Consider the following 25,160-nt stretch of genomic DNA (forward strand, 5'->3'; position numbering starts at 1 on the left):
ATTTTCCAGGCAAGAATACTGGAGTGGGTTGCCATTTCCCACTCCAGAGAGATCTTCCCGACCCAGGGATCAAACCTGCATCTCCTGCATTGGCAGGTGGATTCTTTATCCCTGAGCCACCTGTGAAGCCCAGTATTCCATTATATACATATATCTCACATCTTCTTTATCCATGCATCTCTTGATGGGCACTTAGGCTGCTTCCATATCTTGGCTTTTACAAACAAAGCTATGAATACTGGGATGCATGCTTCTCTTCGAATTACTGTTTCCATTTTCTTCAGATGTATACCCAGCAGCGGAACTGCTGGATCATACAGCAGTTCTACTTTTAGTTTTCGGGGGACTTTCGATAGTTAGTGGCTATTCCCACCAACAGTGCACAAGCACTCCATTTTCCCTACATCCTTCAACAGTATCTATTATTTGCAGACTTTCTGATGATAGCCATTTTGCCAGTCATGAGGTGATATTTCACTGTGATTTTGATTTGCATTTTTCTGATATTAGTGATGTTTAGCATTTTCCATGTCTCCACGTTTTAAATTACAGCGTACTAGATGAATATTAGCTTTACTATATTTTTCACTTTTCTATACATTTATAACTGTCAGAGAGTATTAAACATTTTGACCAATGTTTAAAGGTCATGAAACAATTGCTTGCGATTATGTAGTCATATCCACAGGAAATGTTTGTAAGCCTGTGTATTCTTTTTAGCTGATTCTGTCAAGAATCGCTTATAAGGATATCAAACTAGCATGGATTAACGTCATTTTAGGATAACGTGTCTTCTCTGAACAGTGGTTTATTATCCAGAATAAAGCAACTGAGAGGATGGCATGGGATATGAGGACATTTTAAGGATTTCAGTATAATGCAACATTTTCCCTGGGAAATCTCCTTTGGGGAAAACTAGACATCTGTGGTGTTTTATTTAATCTTGCTCAACTCTGTCTCCTTTTACACCCATCAGGTATTTCAAGTCTTCCATACAGTTCTCAAGTTTCTATGCTGCCAGTTAACTCCTCATTCTCAACGTACGATCTTTACCTCTCTCACAGAGAAACGGGAGACCTACCGTTAAGGAGGGGACTGTTTCATTTCACCTTCCTTGCCCAAACTAGCTTTGTCTTACTCCTTCACCCATTCTTATCTTTTTTTTTTTTTACTTAGTCCTGCCTATATCTCCTTGCATCCAATCCCCCGCAGTCCTTGCTCTATCAGCTTCTTCCCTCTTCGCCTGAGCACACAGAAAAACACTCAAGTTGCTCCCATCTCAAAACTCCCCAAACATGTCTCCCTCGAGCTAGTTTTAACTTTTCTCCCCATCAGTTAAGCTCATTTAGAAGAATCTAATTTTTGAAAATTTTATTATGAAAATTACTCAAAATATGCAAATCCCAAATCACCTGATTTCAACAACCATTAATTTTTTAACTTGTTCATCTATGCAGTCCACATTCTTTGCTTAAGAATTTTAAAACAAATCATAGAGATCATATTTTACTCTTAAATTCTTCAGTGTGAAATTGTAAAAGGACATTTATTTACGTAATGACATGACAGTATCACATCTCACAAAACTAAGAGTAATTACTTAACATCACATAATACTCAGTGGATATTCACAAATCCCTAGTAGTTTAAGTACAGGGTCTAAAGGTGAGGGGTGGGGATGAGATGTTCAAGTGAGTATCCACTTAAGATCCTCTCATTGTAATTGGTTATCTGTTATTTCTTTTTTTAAGCTTATTATCTAGACCAGTCACTTTAGTTTTTCTTTCTTTCTTTTCCCCCATGCAACCGTCATTTTGAAGGAAGTGGGTCGCCTGTCCTAAAGAAGGTCCCACATCCTGGGGGTTTGCTCCAGATTACTTTCACCTCTCACTGTGTATACTCTGAACTGGAGCTTAGCTCTATAGGCTTGATTAAATTTGATGAGATAAAATTTATATTTCAAGGCAGGACAAGAAAATTTAAGCATAAAATTCTTTGTCCCAACCCTCCCCCCCAGTGTACCATGTGCCTCTGCATTCCATACACATTAACCAGATTGCCTCAAAGACGGGAGTGCCAGCTAATCCATACAGATCCATGTTTCCCCCTTTCTTCTGGCGTAAATGTCTTAGGAGATTAGTAGCCTTTCTCAACTCTGTAAGGGCTTGTAGTGACTTACCGCTCACTTTGTATGTGCTTACCTGGACTATGCATCTTTGGGGAACATCAGGAAGACCATCACTCTGTCATTTTGATGTATGATCCTCTGTCTCAAAAACGTAACTGACTGTGCCTTTGACTTCTACCAGGGGGAAGAAACAGTCCTCAGAGCTTCTGAGAGTCTGTCTCCAGGGTTTTAATCCTAATCTGGCTCTACTCTCTTTTCCCTTAACTTATTAATTGAATTTTCATTGACAGAGTCAAGGTCGTTCTGTTTTGTTTTGAAGTTGGTGACCAAGTACACCCTACAGTTACTTCTTGGCGCATTTTCTTTGCATCATAACGGAAGGCAAAATTGTCTGACTCTGTACCTTGCAGTGACACTGCCACCAGTTAGAGGGTCAGAAAGGGGAACTTGAGCCCTTCCCACTATTAATAATTATCCATCTGTTCTCAGCCCCCATTTCCCCACTTCCATTGTGCCAGATATTGTAGGGTGGGGGTCTGCAAGCCGCCATTCCAAGACCCCTTGCCTGCTCCTTCCAGGTAGTCCTATGGGAGGCAGTAAGGAAAGAGACTGGAAGGGAGGAGGAGGATGTTCTCCATATGACTGGTTTCTGGAGACGTCTCCTGCAGCGGCCTGGAGCGCAGTGCTGCGGTAGCACTGGCGGAAGCGACAGAGCTGCGTCCCAGCGTTGAGCACCGCACAGCGGCCCACGCACACGATCTCAGACCTCGGGGTACTAACCCTAACCCATCTTCCTTTACGCTTCTCCCGTCTCCTTCCTTCTTCTTTTCCTTTTCTCAGCTCTTGTAAACTTTTTCGGCTAATTTTATTTTTTATATTTATTTATTCGGCTGCACTGGGTCTTAGTCCCATCACGGCATGTAGGATCTATTAACAGTTCCCTGAACAGGGACTGAACCTGGACCCCCTGCATTGGGAGCAAGGAGTCTTAACCACTGGACCAGCAGGGGAGTCCGTTGGCCAATTTCTTTGTATTAACTTGTCTCTATTTCCTCTCTCTGAACCACCAGGAGTTTCCCATTTGGCTGCTGACTGGGCTGCTGACTCTCACACCTTCCTTGAAAGCTTCCCCTCCACCTGTCACTTCAGGATATGCCTGAATTGCTTACGTTTCAAAATGGTGAGCTGCTAATTCTATTCATTCCACAGTCACTGACTGGAATCCTTTTAACTAGAATAAGTTGGCTTCATCCGCTAAGAGCTATTTGGTAAGGGAAAAAACAAAGCAAAGCAAAGCACTGCTGGCTGAAACAAACATGTCTGTTAGCCAGATTCAGCTTGAAGGCAACCCTAGCTTGAAGCACAAATAGCACATATAGGCATAGCACCGATCATAAGGCTTTTCATGATCTCATTATGACCTGCCTTATCGCCAATCAATCTTTCCTCCTTAATTCCAAACATCTACTACATTCAGGAGATATCAGTACTTAGAGTCCCTCCCCCAAACGTATCACGCTCCCTCTTTGGCCCTTCTGCCTTCCCAAGCAATTCTATTTGCCTGGCATTCTCTTCCCCTTCTGTCTGCCCAAAACATGTCTAATTACACTTGGACTCAGTCCAATTATTAAGTTCTCCAGAAAGTCCTTCTTGGTATCTGAACTTAGAGTTAAATCCTTCCTACTCGGTGTGTTCTCACATTGCCTTCCCACTCGGTGTGTTCTCACATTGCCTTCCCATTCCACTAGCTTCCTTGCTGGGACTTGCTTTTTTTTTTTTTCTCACCAGTTGTATGGCCCACTTAAGCATAAGGATTTGGAAGGCTGGGTCCATTCCACAGCAACTTGCTTGATAAAAAATTCCATATTGGTTCATCAGCATGTGCTTGCATCTCCTGGGCTGCAAGTAGCAGGAGATTCTAAGCAGAAGCTGTGAAAGTAACCTCATACAGTAAAGAACACAAGAATGCTTTAAAAATAATCCAGCAGGCTTCTCTCAGAGGCCATTGATTTTATGAAGAATAGATACTATAAAAATAACATCATGACAAATATGGACTTTAATAGGTAGATGATGTACAGAATTGGGGGGAAATTATAAGCTACATTTCATATTTTTTCTGCACAGTTACACTCATTGAATAGAATAAGACACTAATAAAATCATGTAATTGGACAGAAAAATGAAAGAAGTTATTTTTAAATTTATCACACAGTACTTACTTTTTTGTAATCATGTCAACCACAGATTTTACATAATTTTCGTTACTCTAAAAATGAGAGAAATATTTTACTAAAATGAAGAAGCATGCCTCATAGTTCTACTAATACATGTAAGTCTAGTTTATGTGTGGAATGTTACTATGTCTTAATAGTTCTAGTGTTTTTACTTTATATGAAAGAATTTAAAATACGCATGCGTCTAAAAGATCTGACTAGAATACTGAAAACATTTTATTCTCCCTGTCATAATATGAAACATCACTACACATTATTTACAGTCAGAAATTAGTACACAAAAACTTATGTATCTAAAACAGCTTTGTCCTAAAAATGGGATGGCTTATTTCAAAGAACTGCCCTTTTTTTGAAAGCGTCTTCATTTTATGAGTATTGTACTACAAGAAGCTTACGTCGAAATAACACATTCTTCTAGACAGTATTTGTTGGCTTGATTCCCAAATTTTCTTCCATCAGCAAACTGTGTGTATCTACTCTGCTATGTTAGGTGGCAGATTCATTTGTAAGTAGCTTTTGATGGCTTATACTTTCAGGTAATTTTTTTTTTTTACATAACCTATGGCATTTATAAGATGTAGCCTCAGGGCCCACAAGCATCCCCAACATAAAACTGTGAGACTATCTGAATATTTATAGTTCTACTACTGTCAAATCTGAGTAGTCTGAAAGGCAACTTTGAATGTATATAGTAGGACTGCTTGTTTAAAAATATCAGCCATGATACAGACCACTCTATTATAGTACTTCAGTTTCTTAAGATGGCCAAAAATGTAATCACCAGCTATTTCTTACCCACTGAAACATATGTTAAACATACTACTAAAGTTACACCTCTTAAGCATTCTATATTCCATTTTAAAATTTGTCCCCTGATATTTTATTATTGGTCTAAATATTTTAGGCAGATGTGCCAAGAGTAAAGAAATAAACATTATAATATGTAACACATGGTAACGTGATAAAACATTTTGAAGATTATGTAAATGCTTCCCATATTAAAAAATTAAACTTGGACAGAATTATTATTTAATCTTTTATTTCTATGTTCCTATTAATTCTTCTTCTGCTTGTTTTGAGTTTTTCTGCATTCTAATACATGTTTTTCATAGAAAACTCAAACAACAGAGGAAAAAATTTAAAGGATAGCAGAGATCCCTTTAACTTCCAATATCCAGAGATAACTATTATTAATATTTTGAAGATCATCATTCTGAGGTTTGTTCATTGTCTTTTTTTAATGTATTCTATCATCCGTCTATTTTTCCTCTTTCTTTCCTTGCTTCCTTTCTTCTATCACAGTTTCCATAGACAATATAATGTTAAACATGATACTTTACAACTTCTTTCAGTCAACAACATGATATGGACATCTTCTATATCACTCAATATGGATATTCATTCTTTCAATGGTTACAAATTATTGCAATGTAGACAAAAGTACTTACCCTCTCACTGATACCTATTTTGGCTCTATCTAATATTCTATTATAAAACAACAGTGCACTGAAAATCTTTGAAATTGTCACTTACTGAACACTTGCTATGTGACATACATCACTGTAAATACTCCCCATATATTAGCTAATCTAATGGCCAAAACCTCCATATACTATAGGCAATATCATCACTGTTTCACAAATAAAGAAAGTGAAGCATGGAGAAGTAACTTGTTCAAGTTCACGAGGTAGGAAGTGGAGGAGCTAGCATTTGAACCTTGGCAATCTAGATCGAGTCTGTTCTCAATCATCTTGGCACGTTTTACACTATATAATGTACTGCAAACATACTGTCACTGTCTACTGCCACATTTTTATTATTTTGAAATTCTTGCTTGATTATTTCTTTAGGATAACTCCCACGACTTGAGATTTCTGATTCAAAGGATAGACACATTTAAAATCTGATATCTTCTTCCAAATTCCCCTCTGAAACACCTTTTATGGTGTGAATGTTTATACCACACTTTACAATTTTACATGGCATTAGAGGCAAGACAGAAAACTTTGGGCCACTAGAGAGATGCAGATTTGAATCTGCTCTATTAAGTGCTGGGAAAACTATTTGCTTTCTTTAAGATCCAGGTTTTTCATCTGGATACCTACTTTACAGGGAATGTAACACAGGTTATAAATAACGTAAATAAAAAGTGTCCACAATCCTTCAGACATAGAAAGGAGTCCCTCAATTAATAATAGTTACTGTGACTTAATACAAATTATCTCTTGATTCATATACCAACCTTTTCTTGGGCTGGGCAGGTTTTATTACTATAGCATCCATTTAAATGTCCTGTTTTTAAATATAATTTCTGTACAATATAGTATACAGGGCTCCTGGTAACGTAGTTAACAATATAATCATATTTCTCCACATAGAACTGTTTCATTTCCCTTAAACTGATGGTGGTATCAAACAAGTATTAAATACATTGTTATTCAAAAAAGGCATCTAGGAGATGCTTTTCAAAATGTAAGATAAACTTCAAAATGATGCAGTGATTACCACAGAGAAAATTACCACTGTGCTTACCACAGTGTTTAGAGACGACGGGTCAGGAGTGAGGGGACCTATTCATTTTTCATACATACATCTGCGATAGAGATGATCACCACAGAGTCCTTCTCTTCTGCAAGAGTCATCCTGGAGAGGATAGAGGTCAGTGTTTGCTTCAGGTAGCTATAATTTCCTCTGTTGACAGTGGAAATACCCAGGGCAAAGGTAACTGCAGGCACAGGAATATGGTATCATTTCGAAGCACAGAGAAAAACATAATTTAGCACTCACATGTATGCTCATTATTATGTTTGGGTTAGTTGTGTGGTCATCAAAAAGGTTATTTGGAATTCTATTGCAAAAATAATCCAAACTGCTGTTCAGTTTTATCACATATTTTCTTTTTGAGGAAATTCCAATTTGCAGGGGATTGTTAGCAAACACATTAAATACACTCTATGATGCTCTCATGTGAAGAGTTTCAATGTACTGAAAAATGAACTAGCCATTCTCCATGTATTACAGCTTTCATCTCACTGGGCACAAAACATCGTACACTGGCTGATTTTCTACTCTTCTTCCTAAGGAGATGCTGGAACCTAAAATAGGAAAAATACTTTGAAATATTTTCACTTGTTAAAGAATTGTATGAAGTAATTTCTAAATGACCGATAGAATCTATCAGGCATGGATCCATGCCTCTAAGTGACTTTTACTGCATGTTAATGAGTGACGCACTAGGAGAACAGAAGTGAAGTGAAGTTGCTCAGTCGTGTCCAACTCTTTGCGACCCCATAGACTGTAGCGTACCAGGCTCCTCTGTCCATGGGATTTTCCAGGCAATAGTACTGGAATGGATTGCCATTTCCTTCTCCAGGGGATCTTCCCAACCCAGGGCTCGAACCCAGGTCTCCTGCATTGTAGACAGACGCTTTACTGTCTGAGCCACCAGGGAACCCATGTTATTCCAAGAGATGTTAAGATTCTATCACCAAGTCTACCCAAACTCAATCTTCGCTATACCAGTGCTCAGCTATTTGAGTTGGGTCAAGATATACAGTCAGTCAATTCAGTCGCTCAGTCATGTCTGACTCTTTGCCACCCCATGGACTGCAGCACGCCAGGCCTCCCTGTCCATCACCAACTTCCGGAGCCTATTCAAACTCACGTCCATCGCGTTGGTAATGGCATCCAACCATCTCATCCTCTGTTGTCCCCTTCTCCTCCAGCCTTCAATCTTTCCCGGCATAAGGGTCTTTTCCAATGAGTCAGTTCTTTGCATCAGGTGGCCAAAGTATTAGAGTTTCAGCTTCAACATCAGTCCTTCCAATGAACACCCAGGACTGATCTCCTTTAGAATGGACTGGTTGGATCTCCTTGCAGTCCAAGGGACTCTCAAGAGTCTTCTCCAACACCACAGTTCAAAAGTATCAATTCTTCCATGCTCAGCTTTCTTTATAGTCCAATTTTCACATCCATACATGACTACTGGAGAAACCATAGCTTTGACTAGATGAAGCTTTGTTGGCAAGGAAATGTCTCTGCTCTTTAATATGCTGTCTAGGTTGGTCATAGCTTTTCTTCCAGGGAGAAAGTGTCTTCTAATTTCATGGCTGCAGTTACCATCTGTAGTGATTTTGGAGTCCAAAAAAGTAAAGTTAGCCACTGTTTCCCCATCTATTTGGCATGAAGTGATAGGACCAGATGCCATGATCTTAGTTTTCTGAATGCTGAGTTTTAAGCCAACTTTTTCACTCTCCTCTTTCACTTTCATCAAGAGGCTTTTTAGCTCTTCTTTACTTTCTGCCATAAGCATGGTGCCACCTGCATATCTGAGGTTATTGATATTTCTCCCGGCGATCTTGATTCTAGCTTGTGCTTCAGTCAGTCCAGCGTTTCTCATGATGTACTCTGGATATAAGTTAAATAACCAGGGTGACAATATACAGCCTTGATGTACTCCTTTCCCAATTTGGAATCAGTCGTTCCATGTCCAGTTCTAACTGTTGCTTCTTGACCTGCATACAAATTTCCCAGGAGGCAGGTCAGGTGGTTTGGTATTCCCATCTCTTGAAGAATTTTCCACAGTTTATTGCGATCCACACAGTCAAAGGCTTTGGCATAGTCGATAAAGCAACTAACTGTTGCTTCTTGACCTGCATACAAATTTCTCAGGAGGCAGGTCAGGTGGTTTGGTATTCCCATTTCTCGAAGAATTTTCCACAGTTTATTGTGATCCACACAGTCAAAGGCTTTGGCATAGTCAATAAAGCAAAAGTAGATGTTTTTCTGTCCTGTCCTGCCTTAATTTCCACACCTTTATAAGGAGATAAGTACTTCAAGAATGGCTCAGTGAGGAACTCAGAAAAACCCTCTCCCTAAAAAGCAATAATCAAGCTGTAAAACAAAGTTATCAAAACCATCAGAGCCCTGGTATACAAAACACTGAGAGGTGTTTGCTTAAGAAAAATTATTGAACTTCAGTGACAGCAGTAAGAATCAGTATTTCCCTGATTATTATTGTGTTTGAACACATTTTCATATGTTTATCGACCTTTGGATATTCTTCTGTGAAATCCCCATTCAAGATTTGTCCATTTCTCTGTTAAGTTGTCTGTGTTTTCCTTACTGATTGACTGATGCTCTTCATAGATTCTGAATATAAACCCTTTGTCAGTTATGTGTATTATAAATACCATTTTCCATCATGGGTTTCCTTTTCAATGTTTTACCTCTTAAAATTAAGAAAAGATGCTCTTAACTTTAGCACTGTGCAATTTATCAATCATTTCCTTTATGGCCAGTGCTTTTTGATTCCTGCTGAGAAATGTTTGCTTATCTTCAAGTCCATAAGGATGTTTTCCAGATCATCTTCTAGCTGATATATTTGCCCGTTTTATTTAGATCTACAATCCGCCTGGATTTGATTTTTATGAATGGTGTGAAGAAGGAGTCAGGTTTCAAATTTTGGGATCTACTCTCGAAAGCAATTTCTTGAATGGCTTCCCATGTCTTAGGATAAGGAATACATTTACAAAAGTCTGCAAGACCCTTAGTGACCCAGTCCCAACCTACCTCTTCTGTTTCAACTACCCTTTCTCAAAACGAGTCTTCCTTGGTGTCTTTCAGCTTCCCAGACTGATCATTCAGTCCTCGTTCCTCTCCAGGCATCTGCACGTGCCATTCCTTGGTGCCCAGAACACTGTTTTTCAGGCACCTATGCTAGTTCTGCTCACTCTTTCTAAATGGATTCTGATCTCATCTCTCATACAACTTGTCCTTTTTGTTGCTACCCATTTGTCTTCCTACCTAGAATGCAAGCTGAGTGAGGGTAGACTCTGCTTCTCTTTTTCACCATTATTACGAATCCAGCATTAACATAATGACTGCCACATAACAATGTCCAAAAATCTGGGGTGGATAAACACATGGCCAAACTCCTCTATTATTTGGCTTCTGCCGCCTATTTTACTGCCGATAGTCACCAGCCCCAGCTGCACACACAAACATCTTTTTTCCAAGTCCTCTTGCTGTTAGACCTTTCACATTCTTTCTTCTCCTTTTCTGCTATCCACCACCTGCCTTTTCTCTACTTGCATGTATGCATGTGTGCTGAATTGCTTCAGTTGTGTCCAACTCTTTGCGACCCTATGGACTGTAGCCCACCAGGCTCCTCTGTCCGTGGGATTTTCCAGGCAAGAATATTAGAGTGGGTTGCCATGCCCTCCTCCAGGGGTTCTTCCCACCCCATGGATCGAACCCATGCAGGAGAACCATCTCCTTACTCATTCCATTGCAATTCTTTTTACCCTTATGTCTCACTTTAGATGTCACCTCCTCCAGAAAGCCTTCCCTAATTCCCCAAGTACAGATTCAGTTCAGTTCCATTCAGTTCAGTCGCTCAGTCATGTCTGACTCTCTACAACCCCATGAATCGCAGCACACCAGGCCTCCCTGTCCATCACCAACTCCCAGAGTTCACCCAAACTCATGTGCATCGAGTCGGTGATGCCATCTAGCCATCTCATCCTCTGTCGTCCCCTCCTCCTCCTGCCCCCACTCCCTGCCAGCATCAGAGTCTTTTCCAATGAGTCAACTCTTCACATGAGGTGGCCAAAGTACTGGAGTTTCAACCTCAGCATCAGTCCTTCCAATGAACACCCAGGACTGGTCTCCTTTAGGATGGATTGGTTGGATCTCCTTGCAGTCCAAGGGACTCTCAAGAGTCTTCTCCCACAACACAGTTCAAAAGCATCAATTCTTCGGCACTCAGCTTTCTTCATAGTCCAACTCTCACATCCATACGTGACCACTGGCAAAACCATAGCCTTGACTAGATGGCCCTTTGTTGGCAAAGTAATATCTCTGCTTTTTAATATGCTGTCTAGGTTGGTCATAAAGATTAGCCTTCCCTAAATCCCCAAGTAGATTTGGCTCTACCTTGTATATCCTTGTCAGAGCACTGATTAATTTCTATTGTAATTGTTTCCTCATTTGTCTCTAAGAAGATAAGTTCCTCATCTGTTCACCACTATCTCACTAGAGCCTAGTAAGTGTTTGGTGCTGGGAAGAAGCTTGTTAAAGGAGGAAACATGGAAGACTTCACAAAGAAGTTCACAAAGAAGCTGTCAGTTAAGCTGAGAAGTCATACTGGATAAGAGATATGACAAGTTAGTTGTGGGTTGACAGGAGGTGATATGTTCCTTATAGGCAATTATCAATTGATCACTTGTAGGAAATGTCTAGGGTTGTTGCAAAAAAAAGGAAGTGGCAGAAAATGAGATCTGAAAGATATAGACTTTAAAAGACTTTGAGAGATATAGACTACTGTGCATATACCCAGGACTTCCCTTGTGGCTCAGATGGTAAAGCGTCTGCCTACAATGCAGGAGACCCAGGTTCAATCCCTGGGTTGGGAAGATACTCTGGAGAAGGAAGTGGCAACCCACTCCAGTACTCTTGCCTGGAAAATCCCATGGATGGAGGAGCATGGTAGGCTACAGTCCATGGGGTCGCAAAGAGTCAGACACGACTGAGTGACTTCACTTGATCTTGGTGTATATAGCATATCAAGGAGTTAATGTCACTCTATACGCACTGAACATCTACTGAAGGATTTTAAGGAACAGTTGTGCATGATGAGTTATGCACTCAAGTATGTACCTCTGAGGAAAGTATTAGGAATGAATTGACTTTGACAATACTAAAGCCAAGAGAAAAATGACAAGTCTATTTCAATAGACCAGGCAAGAAAAGAAGGCTGAATGAAAAATAGTTACAGAGGGGCTATAGAGAGTAGAAATTATCTGAGATATATCAGAATAGAGAAGATACAAGCCTAATGACAGGTTCCCCAGGGGGCCTGGGGAATAGACTTCAGTATGCTTGCAAATGTTTTATGTCATCTTTAAGGTAACTAAAATCTCCCTTTAAATTACTTCTGGGGATGAAGGTTTATCTGCAAGCCTCTCCTTCCAAGAACCTAGGAAATCCATGAAAGGTGTCTCAAAAGCAGGATCAATATATTCAGTAATGGTTGGAAAGAAGGAAACAGTTGGTAGATTAGACAATTACTCAGGATTTAATACAGCACTGATAACTGGGTTATTTCAACACCCTGAGCTCCCACACAGGGATTCCATTGCTCTTCCCAGTTACCAACATCTCTCTCTCCTTCCTTTCACTCTGTATCATGGGCTTTAGTTTATCTTTTCTGATGCTTATCCAAGGCTGGGCCTCTCCTTGGTATCCAGTATCTTAGAGTTACTGGGTACTGATTTTATCTTCGCTGTGTCTTTCAACTCCTCCTTCTGTATGATGTAGTTTTGTCTGGCGTGCACTCTCTCATACATTCACGCATGTGTACGTACATATTTATAGGCCACAATTAAAATACTTCTAGGAAGGAATATGATGCAAGTGAAGACCTTTACAAGTGTGATCTCAGAGAGTTCCATCATCTCTCTAGACCTCAGGTAAGAAATAAAGATAATCACAGGCCCTACTGCATTGGATTGTGAGAATGAAATGAGATAATGAAAGAAAACATCTAACTTGGTAAATGGGACACAGAATTCAGTAGATGGAAAACAATGCCACCTGGCTTCTCCATCCCAACACAACAGGCTTCTTAGAGGCATGTGACACAGACCAGCACTGTTTATTCCCAAGGAACTGCCAAGAGCAGAGGTCAGCTCGCTTTTTCTATTGAAGGGCCAGACAGTACAATTTTCAGCTCTTGGGCCATATCATCTCTGCTGAAGCTACTCATCTATGCTGCTGCAGCACAAAAGCAGTCATAGACAACAAGTGAACAAAGAGCATGACTATGGTCCAATAAAGCTTCTTAAAGACAGGCAAATCTGGCCTACAGGCGCTGGTTTGGTGACCTCTGACCTGGAATGGCTCGCTCTTTGGAATGAACAAGGTTGGTGGGAATGGCAGGTGTTCTGAGACTTAACCTAATATCCCTGCTTCCAATGCAAATACTTTTTCTCTTCTCCTATACCTGGTGAAATTGAACTCATTCTTCAAGGCTTACTCAAGCATTATCTCTTCTGTAAGGCTTTTGTTGACTTTGCTCCCCAGAAAGATGAGGAAATAGGAAGACAACCAGATAAGAAATAGATTTATCAAAACCAAAGGAGAAAAGAGTTGCCAAGCATGTAACAGATGCTTAATGACGTCTGGCTTATATTGACTTATTTCCAAAGCATCTTCATTAAACTTGGATTTAAATTCAAGTTTCCAAATATTTATTGAACAATTTTTTTCTGCAAGACAATACACTGATTTCCAGTAATACAATTATTGCCAGACAGGCTGGGGGTCTGTCTGAATATCATATGAGTTGATTACATTTTAAGATTTAAAAGGATGTTTCCAATCATCAAAATGTCTGTATTTGATCTTCCAATGCTAAGTATTCTTACCGCCTGTTTTCTCTCTGCCCATGATTACATCAGGATAAATTCTATCTACTTTCCTTAGATGAGGGAAAAAGAACTTTAAGACTTCAAATGCATCAGATACTGTTTCATTCGTATCCAAAGCATTCACTTTCTTCTCAACTGAAAAAGAGAAAAGATAGGGTTTTTGAGTTCATAACTATAGGGATTCTTCTCTTTCCAGTACAATTTTTTAACATAGTAGTTAATAAGTTAATTCACGATTAATTTAGTATTCATAGGATACATACTATTAACTGTGAATTAACAACATCGTAAGGCTATAAAATATAGCTCAAAGATTATTGATTCATGTTTATTTTAAAGTGAAAGTGTTAGTCACTCAGTCATGTCTGATTCTTTGTGACCCCATGGACTGCAGCTCACCAGGCTCCTCTATCCATGGAATTCTCCAGGCAAGAATACTGGAGTGGGTTGCCATCCCCTTCTCCAGGGGATCTTCCCAACCCAGAGATCAAACCCAGGTCTCCTGCATTACAAGAGGATTCTTTACCATCTGAGCCACCAGGGAAGCCCATTTGTTTTCAAGGTATTCAATGTAAATCTAACACTATGAGTGAGACAACCAGAGGCTAACAGAACAGATGGTTCCAAACGAAGGAAGTAGAACTGAAACATGCTCTAACTGGCCTGCTCTACCACTTCAACATCACATCATTAAAGCCTGCCTTTTTATAACTTTATTTTCAAGCCTCTCAACATTTAATGACTCCACTTCAAATTTGCCCCCATCATTCTGAAAAAGAAGAACAAAATTGAAGGACGTACACTACCCAATTTAATTCATAATACGTAATTCAGTAATCAAGGCAGTGGAGTACTACAGAACAAACAGATACACAGACCTATGGAACCACAGAGATACAGACACAGATCCACACATATATGGCCAACTGATTTTTGAAGAAGATGCAAAGGTAATTGCAGAAAGAAAAACTTTTTTGATATATGGTTCTAAAACACTTAGGCATTCACATGAAAAAGACTGAACCTTGCATTTCTCTAATAATTAGTGATGTTGAGCATCTTTTCATGTGCTTCTTGGACAGCCGTACATCTCTTCTGGAGAGATGTCTATTTGGTCTTCCACCCATGTGTAAAATAGATACTAGGGGGAAGCTGTGATATAGTACAGGAAGCTCAGCTTGGTGCTCTGTGATGACCTCAGTGGGTGGGAGGCGGGGAGGGAGAGTGGTCCAAGGGGAAGGGGATACATGTATACATATAGCTGATGCATTTCGTTATACAACTGAAACTAACACAACTTTGTAAAGCAATTATACTCCAATAATAAAAACTGTGGTGTTTGAATGTGCTGTTGGAGAAGACTCTTAAGAGTCCCCTGGACTGCAAGGAGATCCGACCAGTCTATCCCAAAAGAAATCAGTCCTGAACATTCATTGGAAGGACTGATGTGGAAGCTGAAACTCCAATATTTTGGCCACCTGATGCGAAGAGCTGACTCATTTGAAAAGACCCTGATGCTGGCAAAGATTGAAAGCGGGAGCAGAAGGGGAAGACAGATGATGAGATGGTTGGATGGCATCACTGACTCAATGGACATGAGTTTGAATAAACTCCAGGAGTTGGTGATGGACAGGGAGGCCTGGCGTGCTGTGGTTCATGGAGTCACAAAGAGTCGGAAACGACTGAGCGAATGAACTGAACTGAATAAAAACCGAGCCTTTATCTATACTTCATGCCATTTATAGAAATAAACTCAAAAGTTTCATAGACCTAAATGTAAAATCTAAAATGATAAATTTTTAAAAAAAGAAAATCTTTATGATCCTGAGTTAGATAAAGAGTTCTTAGATACAACATCAAAGGCATAATACATAAAAAGGAAAACTCGACTTCATCAAAATTAAAAATGTTTGCTTTCTGAAGGACACCACAAAGAAAATAAGACAAATCACAGCCTGGGAGAAAATTTTTCTAAATCACACATCCGTGAGATATGTGTCCAGGATATGTACAACTCTCAAAACTCAACAGTTCAGCTCAGTCACTCAGTTCAGTTCAGTCGCTCAGTCGTGTCCGACTCTTTGCGACCCCATGAATCGCAGCACGCCAGGCCTCCCTGTCCATCACCAACTCCCGGAGTTAACTCAGACTCACATCTATAGAGTCAGTGATGCCATCCAGCCATCTCATCCTTGGTCGTCACCTTTGCCTCCTGTCCCCAATCCCTCCCAGCATCAGAGTCCTTTCCAATGAGTCAACTCTTCGCATGAGGTGGCCAAAGTACTGGAGTTTCAGCTTTAGCATCATTCCTTCCAAAGAAATCCCAGGGCTGATTTCCTTCAGAATGGACTGGTTGGATTTCCTTGCAGTCCAAGGGACTCTCCAGAGTCTTCTCCAACACCACAGTTCAAAAGCATCAATTCTTCGGTGCTCAGCTTTTCATAGTCCAACTCACATCCATACATGATCACTGGAAAAACCATAACCTTGACTAGATGGACCTTTGTTGGCAAAGTAATGTCTCTGCTTTTGAATATGCTATTTAGGCTGGTCAAAACTTTCCTTCCAAGGAGTAAGCGTCTTTTAATTTCATGGCTGCAGTCACCATCTGCAGTGACTTTGAACCCCCCAAAATAAAGTCTGACACTGTTTCCACTGTTTCCCCATCCATTTCCCATGAAGTGATGGGACCAGATGCCATGATCTTCGTTTTCTGAATGTTGAGCTTTAAGCCAACTTTTTCACTCTCCTCTTTCACTTTCATCAAGAGGCTTTTTAGTTCCTCTTCACTTTCTTCCATAAGGGTGGTGTCATCTGCATATCTGAGGTTATTGATATTTCTCCCAGCAGTCTTGATTCCAGCTTGTGCTTCTTCCAGCCCAGCGTTTCTCATGATGTACTCTGCATATAAGTTAAATTAGCAGGGTGACAATATACAGCCTTGACGTACTCCTTTTCCTATTTGGAACCAGTCTGTTGTTCCATGTCCAGTTCTAACTGTTGCTTCCTGACCTGTATACACGTTTCTCAAGAGGCAGGTCAGGTGGTCTGGTATTCCCATCTCTTTCAGAATTTTCCAGTTTATTGTGATCCACACAGTCAAAGGCTTTGGCATAGTCAATAAAGCAGAAATAGATGTTTTTCTGGAACTCTCCTGCTTTTTCGATGATCCAGCAGATGTTGGCAATTTGATCTCTGGTTCCTCTGCCTTTTCTAAAACCAGCTAGAACATCAGGGAGTTCATGGTTCATGTAGTGCTGAATCCTGGCTTGGAGAATTTTGAGCATTACTTTACTAGCGTGTGAGATGAGTACAATTGTGCGGTAGTTTGAGCATTCTTTGGCATTGCCTTTCTTTGGGATTGGAATGAAAACAGACCTTTTCCAGTCCTGTGGCCACTGCTGAGTTTTCCAAATTTGCTGGCATATTGAGTGCAGCACTTTCACAGCATCATCTTTCAAGATTTGAAATAGCTCAACTAGAATTCCATCACCTCCACTAGCTTTGTTCGTAGTGATGCTTTCTAAGGCCCACTTGACTTCACATTCCAGGATGTCTGGCTCTAGGTGAGTTATCACACCATCGTGATTATCTTGGTTGTGAAGATCTTTTTTGTACAGTTCTTCTGTGTATTCTTCCCACCTCTTCTTAATATCTTCTGCTTCTATTAGGTCCATACCATTTCTGTCCTTTATCGAACCCATCTTTGCATGAAATGTTCCCTTGGTATCTCTAGTTTTCTTGAAGAGATCTCTAGTCTTTCCCATTCAGTCGCTCAGTTGTGTCCTATTCTTTGTGACCCCATGGACTGCAGCACGCCAGGCTTCCCTGTCCATCACCAACTCCCGGAGCTTGCTCAAACTCATGTCCATCAAGTGGGTGATGCCATCCACCTATTTCATCCTCTGTCATCCCCTTCTCCTCTCGACTTCAATCTCTCCCAGAATCAGAGTCTTTTCCAATGAGTCAGTTCTTCACATCAGGTGTCCAAAGTTTTGGAGCTTCAGCTTCAACATCAGTTCTTCCAATGAATATTCAGGACTGATTTCATCTAGGATTGACTGTTTTGATCTTCTTGCTGTCCAAGGGACTCTCAAGAGTCTTCTCCAACACCATACAGTTCAAAAGCATCAACTTTCCTGATGCTTTCTTTATAGTCCAATTCTCACATTCATACATAACTACTGGAAAAACCATAGCTTTGACTATATGGACCTTTATTAGCAAAGTAATGTCTCTGCTTTTTAAATTCAAAACTCAACAATAAGATAAAACCACTCAATTAGAAATGTGTAAAATATCTGAACAGGCATCTCATCAAAGAAGATACATGGAGGGCCAAGGAGCACATAAAAAAAGTTCAACATCATTAGTCACCAAAGCAATACACCTTAAAACTATGAGAGGCCATGACACCAGAAAGGCTATAATTAACTGGAGTGACTGTGACTCTCATACATTGATCCAAAATGGCACAATCACTCTGAAAAACATCTTGGCAGTTTCTTATAATGTTAAACATCCACCTATCATATGCCCATCAATCCTAGATATTTATCCTAAAGAAAGGAAAATTCTCTTCATACAAAAAAATCTGTACATGAATGCTTATGGCAACAGGTAGTTGTAATCACCAAAAAACAAACAAAGAAATCTGAAAAACAATCCAAATGTGTCTTAATTGGTGCAACAACCTCTCCACTGCACATCTACACAGTGGAATGCTACTAAGCAACAAAAATGCAACAATCAGTCGCATAACAACTTGGATGAATCTATGCTAAGTGAAAGGGTCCATAAAGGTTATACACTGTGTGATTCCATTTTTGTGGCATTCTGGAAAATGGAAAACTATGAAGAATTGATCAGCGGCTGCCAGGGGCTAAGTTCAGGGGAGGTACTGGATTACAGAAGTGGGGAAGCAGGAGGCAGATCTTTTCATCCTGAAGAAATGGAGAGTCACTGAAAGTTGATTTGCAGGACAGTGTAGCCTTCACTTTGGCTAACGTGAGCATAAACAGGTGGGGACAAGAATGGAGAAAGAAAGAGGGAAAAAGAAGTATGTTAGCAGTCATTCGGATGAAGCATGAAAGTAGCCTGATTGGGGTAATAGAGATGGTGACAGAAAAATGTGGATAGATTTGTGAGATACACAGGATTATGAATCAACAGGACTGCTTACTGACAGTCATGGGAGAAGTATGCTAGAGGAAGGGGAAGGATTCAGAGAGGATGTGCAGGTTGCTGGCTGCTTCTGTCAGATGGATCACGGATGGCACTGTCCACAGAGACAGAAAACGGAAGAGGACCATTTTCGAGGTACAGGTGAGAGGAAATTTATCAGTGATGTCTCTTACTGTACTTTTGCATATTTCATACTAAAAGAATGAGTACTGATCTAGTTATATCTACTGGAAAGAAATGCCCTAAAATCAGAAAGCATAAAATCTAAATTTCCAAACACAAAACATTACACAACAAACCCCCATACATAAAACAAAAACAATGCAAACCTGCGTTTTGTGCATCACGTTCTTTCTTTGTAATGTCACGCTTCATTTCCTTGAAGGCATTAAGCAACTCTTGGCGATTTCTTTCTGTTTTGTTTTTTAAGCGTAGTATACTTTCCTTAAACTCCGAAATATGGTTTCTACAATTAGTTAATTGATTACCTACAAAGAAAACATGTAGATATTTATACATGTAGCAATATCATATAATTTTCTATAATATATGGGCTTCCTAGGAGGCGCCAGTGGTAAAAAACCCACCTGCCAATGCAGGAGACATAAGAGACACAGTTTCGATCCTAAGCAATATCATACAATTTTCTATAACAAAATGTAAAGTATATACTTCAATACAGTTATATATAACACTACACTTATATGTATGTGTGTGTGTATATAGTGCATGGAGAAAGAAATGGCAACCCACCCCAGTGTTCTTGTGGAGAACTCCTGGACAGAGGGGCCCGGCGGGCTTCCTGAAATCACAAAAGAGCCAAACACGACTTAACTACTGAACAGTAAGAACATATATAGTGCTATGCTGTGCTTAGTCGCTCAGTCATGTCTGACTCTTGTGACCCCATGAACTGTAGCCTGCCAGGCTCCTCTGTCCATGGGGTTCTCCAGGCAAGAATAGTAGAGTGGGTTGCCATGCCCTCCTGCAAGGGATCTTCCCAACCCAGGGATCAAACCCAGGTCTCCTGCAATGCAGGCGGATTCTTTACCAGCTGAGATACCAGGGAAGCCCATATAGTGCTATATACATATAATATATATGTACATGTATACATGAAAAAGAATGAAGTGTTAAAAATGGCAATATCTAGAAGGTGAGATTATCAATAGCTTTTGCTTTATTATTTGGTGCTTTTCTGTATTTTCCAAATTTTCCATTTTGTGCATGTATTAGATTTGAACTTAGAGGGAAAAGCAAGTGAAGGCAAAAAATTTGCTTATAGGAATTTTTCTGAAGAAAATGACCAGAAATACTACACAGATTTGGCTCTAAGGTTGTTCAACATAAGCAGCATTATTTATCACCATGAGAAAACTGAAGACAACCATAATGCCCAGGGATGGAAGTATCCTAAATAAATTATAGAATACCTTTTAAGAGTTCTGGTGGCTCTCATGGCTGAATATTTGTGTGACGCTGGGCAAGCTACTTAATTTCTGTTAGCCTTTGTTCCTTCAGGTGCAAATTATAATTTCCATTTAGCAAAGAAAGTACATTAATATAGTTAAAAAAAGTGTATAAGTTTATATTTTGTTAATACATAATCTTTGATTTGTTGAATCACTTTTTATTTCCTATTTTCACAAAATTCTTTTGTTCTTAAAAGCATTTTCATTGTGTCTATAATCAGAAAAAAATTAAGAAATAAAAAATTGAACACCTTTTATATGTCAAGTACTCTTTGTACATGGAAATACAAAATAGAGATGGTCAGTTCCAGCTTTCAGGAAGTTTATAGGCTGATTGATAGAACTAAATTAGTGACAGAAATCAATGTGCTATTTCTGATATTATAGACTCTTTTCTCCTTAGGTTTCAACTAACTAAGCACATACTTTGATAATATCAATTCCAAACAGGGACTATGAGCTTTATTTGTGGCTCTGACAATGGGATACTGCACAATGCACTGGGATGTCCTATTTGCCTACCCAAGTTACCCCTACTCTCACCTCATTATTCAAAGAGGAGGTGGATAACAGTCAGGCCACATCCACAAAGGGGATGACTTGCCGCGTGTGCTTACTACTCAGGAGCAAAGAGTAAAGAGGAAGCCCATTCCTTCTTTCACACAGTTATTATAAGAGGACAAGCCAGAGATGGCCCAAGTTGGCTTTTTAAGGAAGCAATTCTGCCACGTTGTTAATCTGGTCCACTGATGCTAGGTCTGAACAATCTCACCATTCAGAAGAACCCTCAGTCTTCTGAGAAATGTAATGAGCTGCTGGGCGAAGTTCCAAGGGTCCCCTTTCAAATGCCCTCTCTAGGAGGGTGAAATGAAAGATATCCCCTTAAGGAAATGTGGGCAGAGAACAACTTCAACTCCTGGCATGCAATGACAATAGAATGCACAGAGGAGAGCAATGAGACGGGTAGGGAGGGAGCGGAGCAGGCTGGGGAAGGATTCTGAAGGATGAGATCGCTCACGGACTCTTGAAGGAGCTTGAGTTTTTAGACAGTCAAGGAAACAGGGAAAGGTACTCTGTTGGAAAGCAGTGTGAAAAGGCAACGAAGCATTAAAATACAGTCTCTACAAACCCAGAAGCTATTCGTTATTTCAGGACAACACAGGGAAAATTCATAGTGAAGGTAAAAAAGGATTTCATTATACTGGTCTTTTTGATAAGCTATGATAAGGAGCTTGAACTTTTTCATATGAACCAGTGTTTCTCAAATCTTTCTTCTATAAAACCTCTAGCGGACTTCCCTGGTGGTCCAGTGGTTAAGACTCCAAGTTTCTAATACAAGGGGCATGGGTTTGATCCCCAGTCAGAGAACTAAGATCCCACATGCCATGCAACATAGCCAAATATAAATATATTTTTAAAAATAAATAAAAAATAAAACACCTCTAATGGCAGTGAATTTGAAGAAAAGGGACACAGGTGGAGGTATAACTTGAAATGCCCACAACATTCATGGAATTTCTATAACGTTTCTTTAAAATGTGGGCAAATTTTGTAGCCCATTCCACAGCACATTTTGTTTTAATATAAAGATAATGGAATCACTCTTTTTTCTTTGGGTGACTTTATAATATCTTAGAACACCACTACAGACTATCATGGGAACAACTGTCTCAATTGTGAAGCATCACTGAAGACTATCAGGTAATCACTACCTAATAGTTTTAGAAAGATCATTCTGATGACCAAAGCAAAAGCAATGCCAGAGAAACTATCAGTTAGGAACCTATAGTGATATTAGTTTCAAGTGAGAGATGATAAAGAATAAACCAGGGCACAAAGAGGGAAGGAAATGGCACCCCACTCCAGTACTCTTGCCTGGAAAATCCCATGGATGGAGGAGCCTGGTAGGCTGTAGTCCATGGGGTCTCTAAGAGTCGGACACGACTGAGTGACTTCACTTTCACTTTTCCCTTTCATGCACTGGAGAAGGAAATGGCAACCCACTCCAGTGTTCTTGCCTGGAGAATCCCAGGGACGGGGAGCCTGGTGGGCTGCCGTCTATGGGGTCGCACAGAGTCGGACACGACTGAAGCGACTTAGCAGTAGCAGCAGCAGCAGAGCACAAAGTATTAGGAAGTAGGAGATGGATATGAGAAATATCTGAGAACTTTTATTGCAAAGACTTAACTGGTAGAGGGGCTTCCCTGATAGCTCAGTTGGTAAAGAATCCGCCTGCAATACAGGAGACCCTGGTTCAATTTCTGGGTTGGGAAGGTCCACTGGAGAAGGGAAAGGCTATCGACTCCAGTATTCTTGGGCTTCCCTTGTGGCTCAGCTGATAAAGAATCCGCCCGCAATGTGGAAGACCTGGGTTCAGTCCCTGGGTTGGGAAGATCCCCTGGAGAAGGGAACAGCTACCCACTCCAGTATTCTGGCCTGGAGAATTCCATGGACTATACAGTCAGTCCATGGGGTCGCAAAGAGTCGACACAACTAAGCGACTCTCACTTTCACTTTCAACTAATAGGAGAATAGAATCCCTCTGAGGATTCCAACCTGACCCTAGACTTCTAACCTGGCATTCAATCTGCATTGGGAAACAGGAAAAGTAGCGGGGCCAGAGGCAGTCGTGATGCTCCTGAGGCATCCAAATGTGTGGCAAACACACGGCGCAGAGAGCATGAGGGCACCAAGTGGTCTCCAGTCTTGGCCACTTTGCTGAAATATGGAAACATGTTCTCAGAGAAGCAATACATAGGTTGGCATTTTAGAAAAAGGCACAGAAAAGAAAAATCCCATTGTAATTTCACTGCTTAAAGAGAACCACCATATGTGTTTAGCTTTACATAGCTCTAGACTTGTGCTTACTTTTTCCCCTTCACTTCAGTATAAAAATGTCAAAAACAATCATACAGGGGAAAAACGCAATAAGTTAAAGTGGCTCATTTTATACTGAAAAAGGCTTATGTGTTCATCATATTCTATGATACAAACAAATTCTTTACGATATATAGTCAAATATCAAAATATATAAGAAAACTATTAGAAGCACAAGAATATGGGGAAAATTTATATTTTAATTAGCAAGGAAAGCACAGAAATTGGCTGTCAGTTGAGGTGGAATAAAACAGAATTCACCCCTTGGAAGACAATAAATTCTAGGGGAATTTTTTTTTAATTAAGGCAAAATACAAAGGTATAAAAGTAATGGTGATATATCTGGACTGAAACATTTAATATTTTTTCACTTGTCTGCCTTTTATAAACAAGAATACACCTATATGTAGCCTGTGGCAAAGGTTGGGTAATGCCATTTCCCTGCTCCAAACCCTTCAGAGATTTCTCATCACACTCAAAGGGCCAAAACCTTCACCAGGTCGGAGCCCTACATGTCAGGCCTTGGCTCCCTCTCCGGCCTCAGTCCCGTCCCTCCCACCTGATTCTGGGGAGCAGCTCCAGACATACTAGCCTCCATGCTGTTCCTCCTGCAGACCACTCTCCCCACCTTACACTTTGACTCCTGCAAACTTTCTCAGCTCATCTGCAGATACTGAGTGGCCAGAACTCCCTAATTTCATTCAATTTTCTGCTAAAATTCTGCTTCCTCTGAAAAGCTTACCCTAACATCCTTCATGAAATCGCACATCCCTTTCTCCCCTTGTCCTTTTTTTCCCCCTCAAATCACTTATCATTGACTTCCTACTACTGTTTATTATTCCTATTACTGTTATTATTCACTGTTTTTATGTCTCTCTCTAGAGCTCTATAGAATGAAAGCTTGAGAACTGCAAGAACTTTGGATTTTTTAAGTATTAAATTCTCTATGCCTGAAACAGTGACTGCCACATAGCACTTCCACAAATACATGCTGTATGAATGAATGAACAAATTAATGTGTAAATGGACTGGCCAGCATAGGAACTAATTTGAGTGACTCTAAAAGTGAATCTAAAAGTTCATAGGGGGGACTGATGCTGAAGCTGAAACTCCAGTACTTTGGCCACCTCATGCGAAGAGTTGACTCACTGGAAAAGACCCTGATGCTGGGAGGGATTGGGGGCAGGAGGAAAAGGGGACGACAGAGGATGAGATGGCTGGATGGCATCACCGACTCAATGGACATGAGTTTGAGTAAACTCTGGGAGTTGGTGATGGACAGGGAGGCCTGACATGCTGTGATTCATGGGGTTGCAAAGAGTCGGACACGACTGAGTGACTGAACTGAACTGAAAAGTGAATCATGCTTTGATCAAAAAAACTGCCACTATCCAGATAATCTTGAATATTCATACAGTGGATACTATTTGAGGATGCTTAACCTGTTTACAGTGGACGTGGGTTTAACCAGGATAATCCTGTCATTGGGATTCCCAGGGTAATATACTCTTTGCAAAATGGATACTGTGTTTGGAGTCATGGATGATGCAACATATCTATACTTCCACAATGTAAGTCAGTCCTTGAGGGATTAATTTGGTAAACAAAAGAGTTTTCTCCAGAGGAAAGAGTAGTTTTAGAAACAACCATACAGAAATATTAAAGGATATAATGTCTACTCTTGGATCTGCTCCTTGTATATTCTTACCTGATAAATCAATTCATCAATGTTCTATTTAAAATATTTATGTTATTGCATATTCAGTCAAATATTTAGTGGAAGAACCATTACAACATTACTTTGCAAAAGTTTGAATACTTGATGTTTTGA

The 25,160-nt window shown here is 40.1% G+C and overlaps 1 protein-coding gene and 1 non-coding gene across 2 annotated transcripts in view; one reads left to right on the forward strand and one right to left on the reverse strand.

Annotated features, from left to right (window-relative positions):
* Nucleotides 1-25,160, reverse strand: part of MGAT4D (MGAT4 family member D) — a 46,144-nt gene that overhangs the window by 15,439 nt on the left and 5,545 nt on the right. The window contains exons 2-5 of the mRNA XM_005691251.2: nt 19,310-19,468; nt 13,794-13,931; nt 6,957-7,090; nt 4,351-4,397 (exon numbers count right to left, since the gene is read on the reverse strand). Of these exons, the coding sequence (XP_005691308.1) occupies nt 4,351-4,397; nt 6,957-7,090; nt 13,794-13,931; nt 19,310-19,468 (478 nt within the window). The remainder of the gene's footprint in view (nt 1-4,350; nt 4,398-6,956; nt 7,091-13,793; nt 13,932-19,309; nt 19,469-25,160) is intronic.
* Nucleotides 11,709-11,780, forward strand: TRNAC-ACA. The gene has a single exon. It is a non-coding gene; the product is annotated as a tRNA-Cys (tRNA).

Source organism: Capra hircus, chromosome 17, assembly GCF_001704415.2.
Source record: "Capra hircus breed San Clemente chromosome 17, ASM170441v1, whole genome shotgun sequence".
In the NCBI taxonomy this organism is placed as follows: Eukaryota; Metazoa; Chordata; class Mammalia; order Artiodactyla; family Bovidae; genus Capra; species Capra hircus.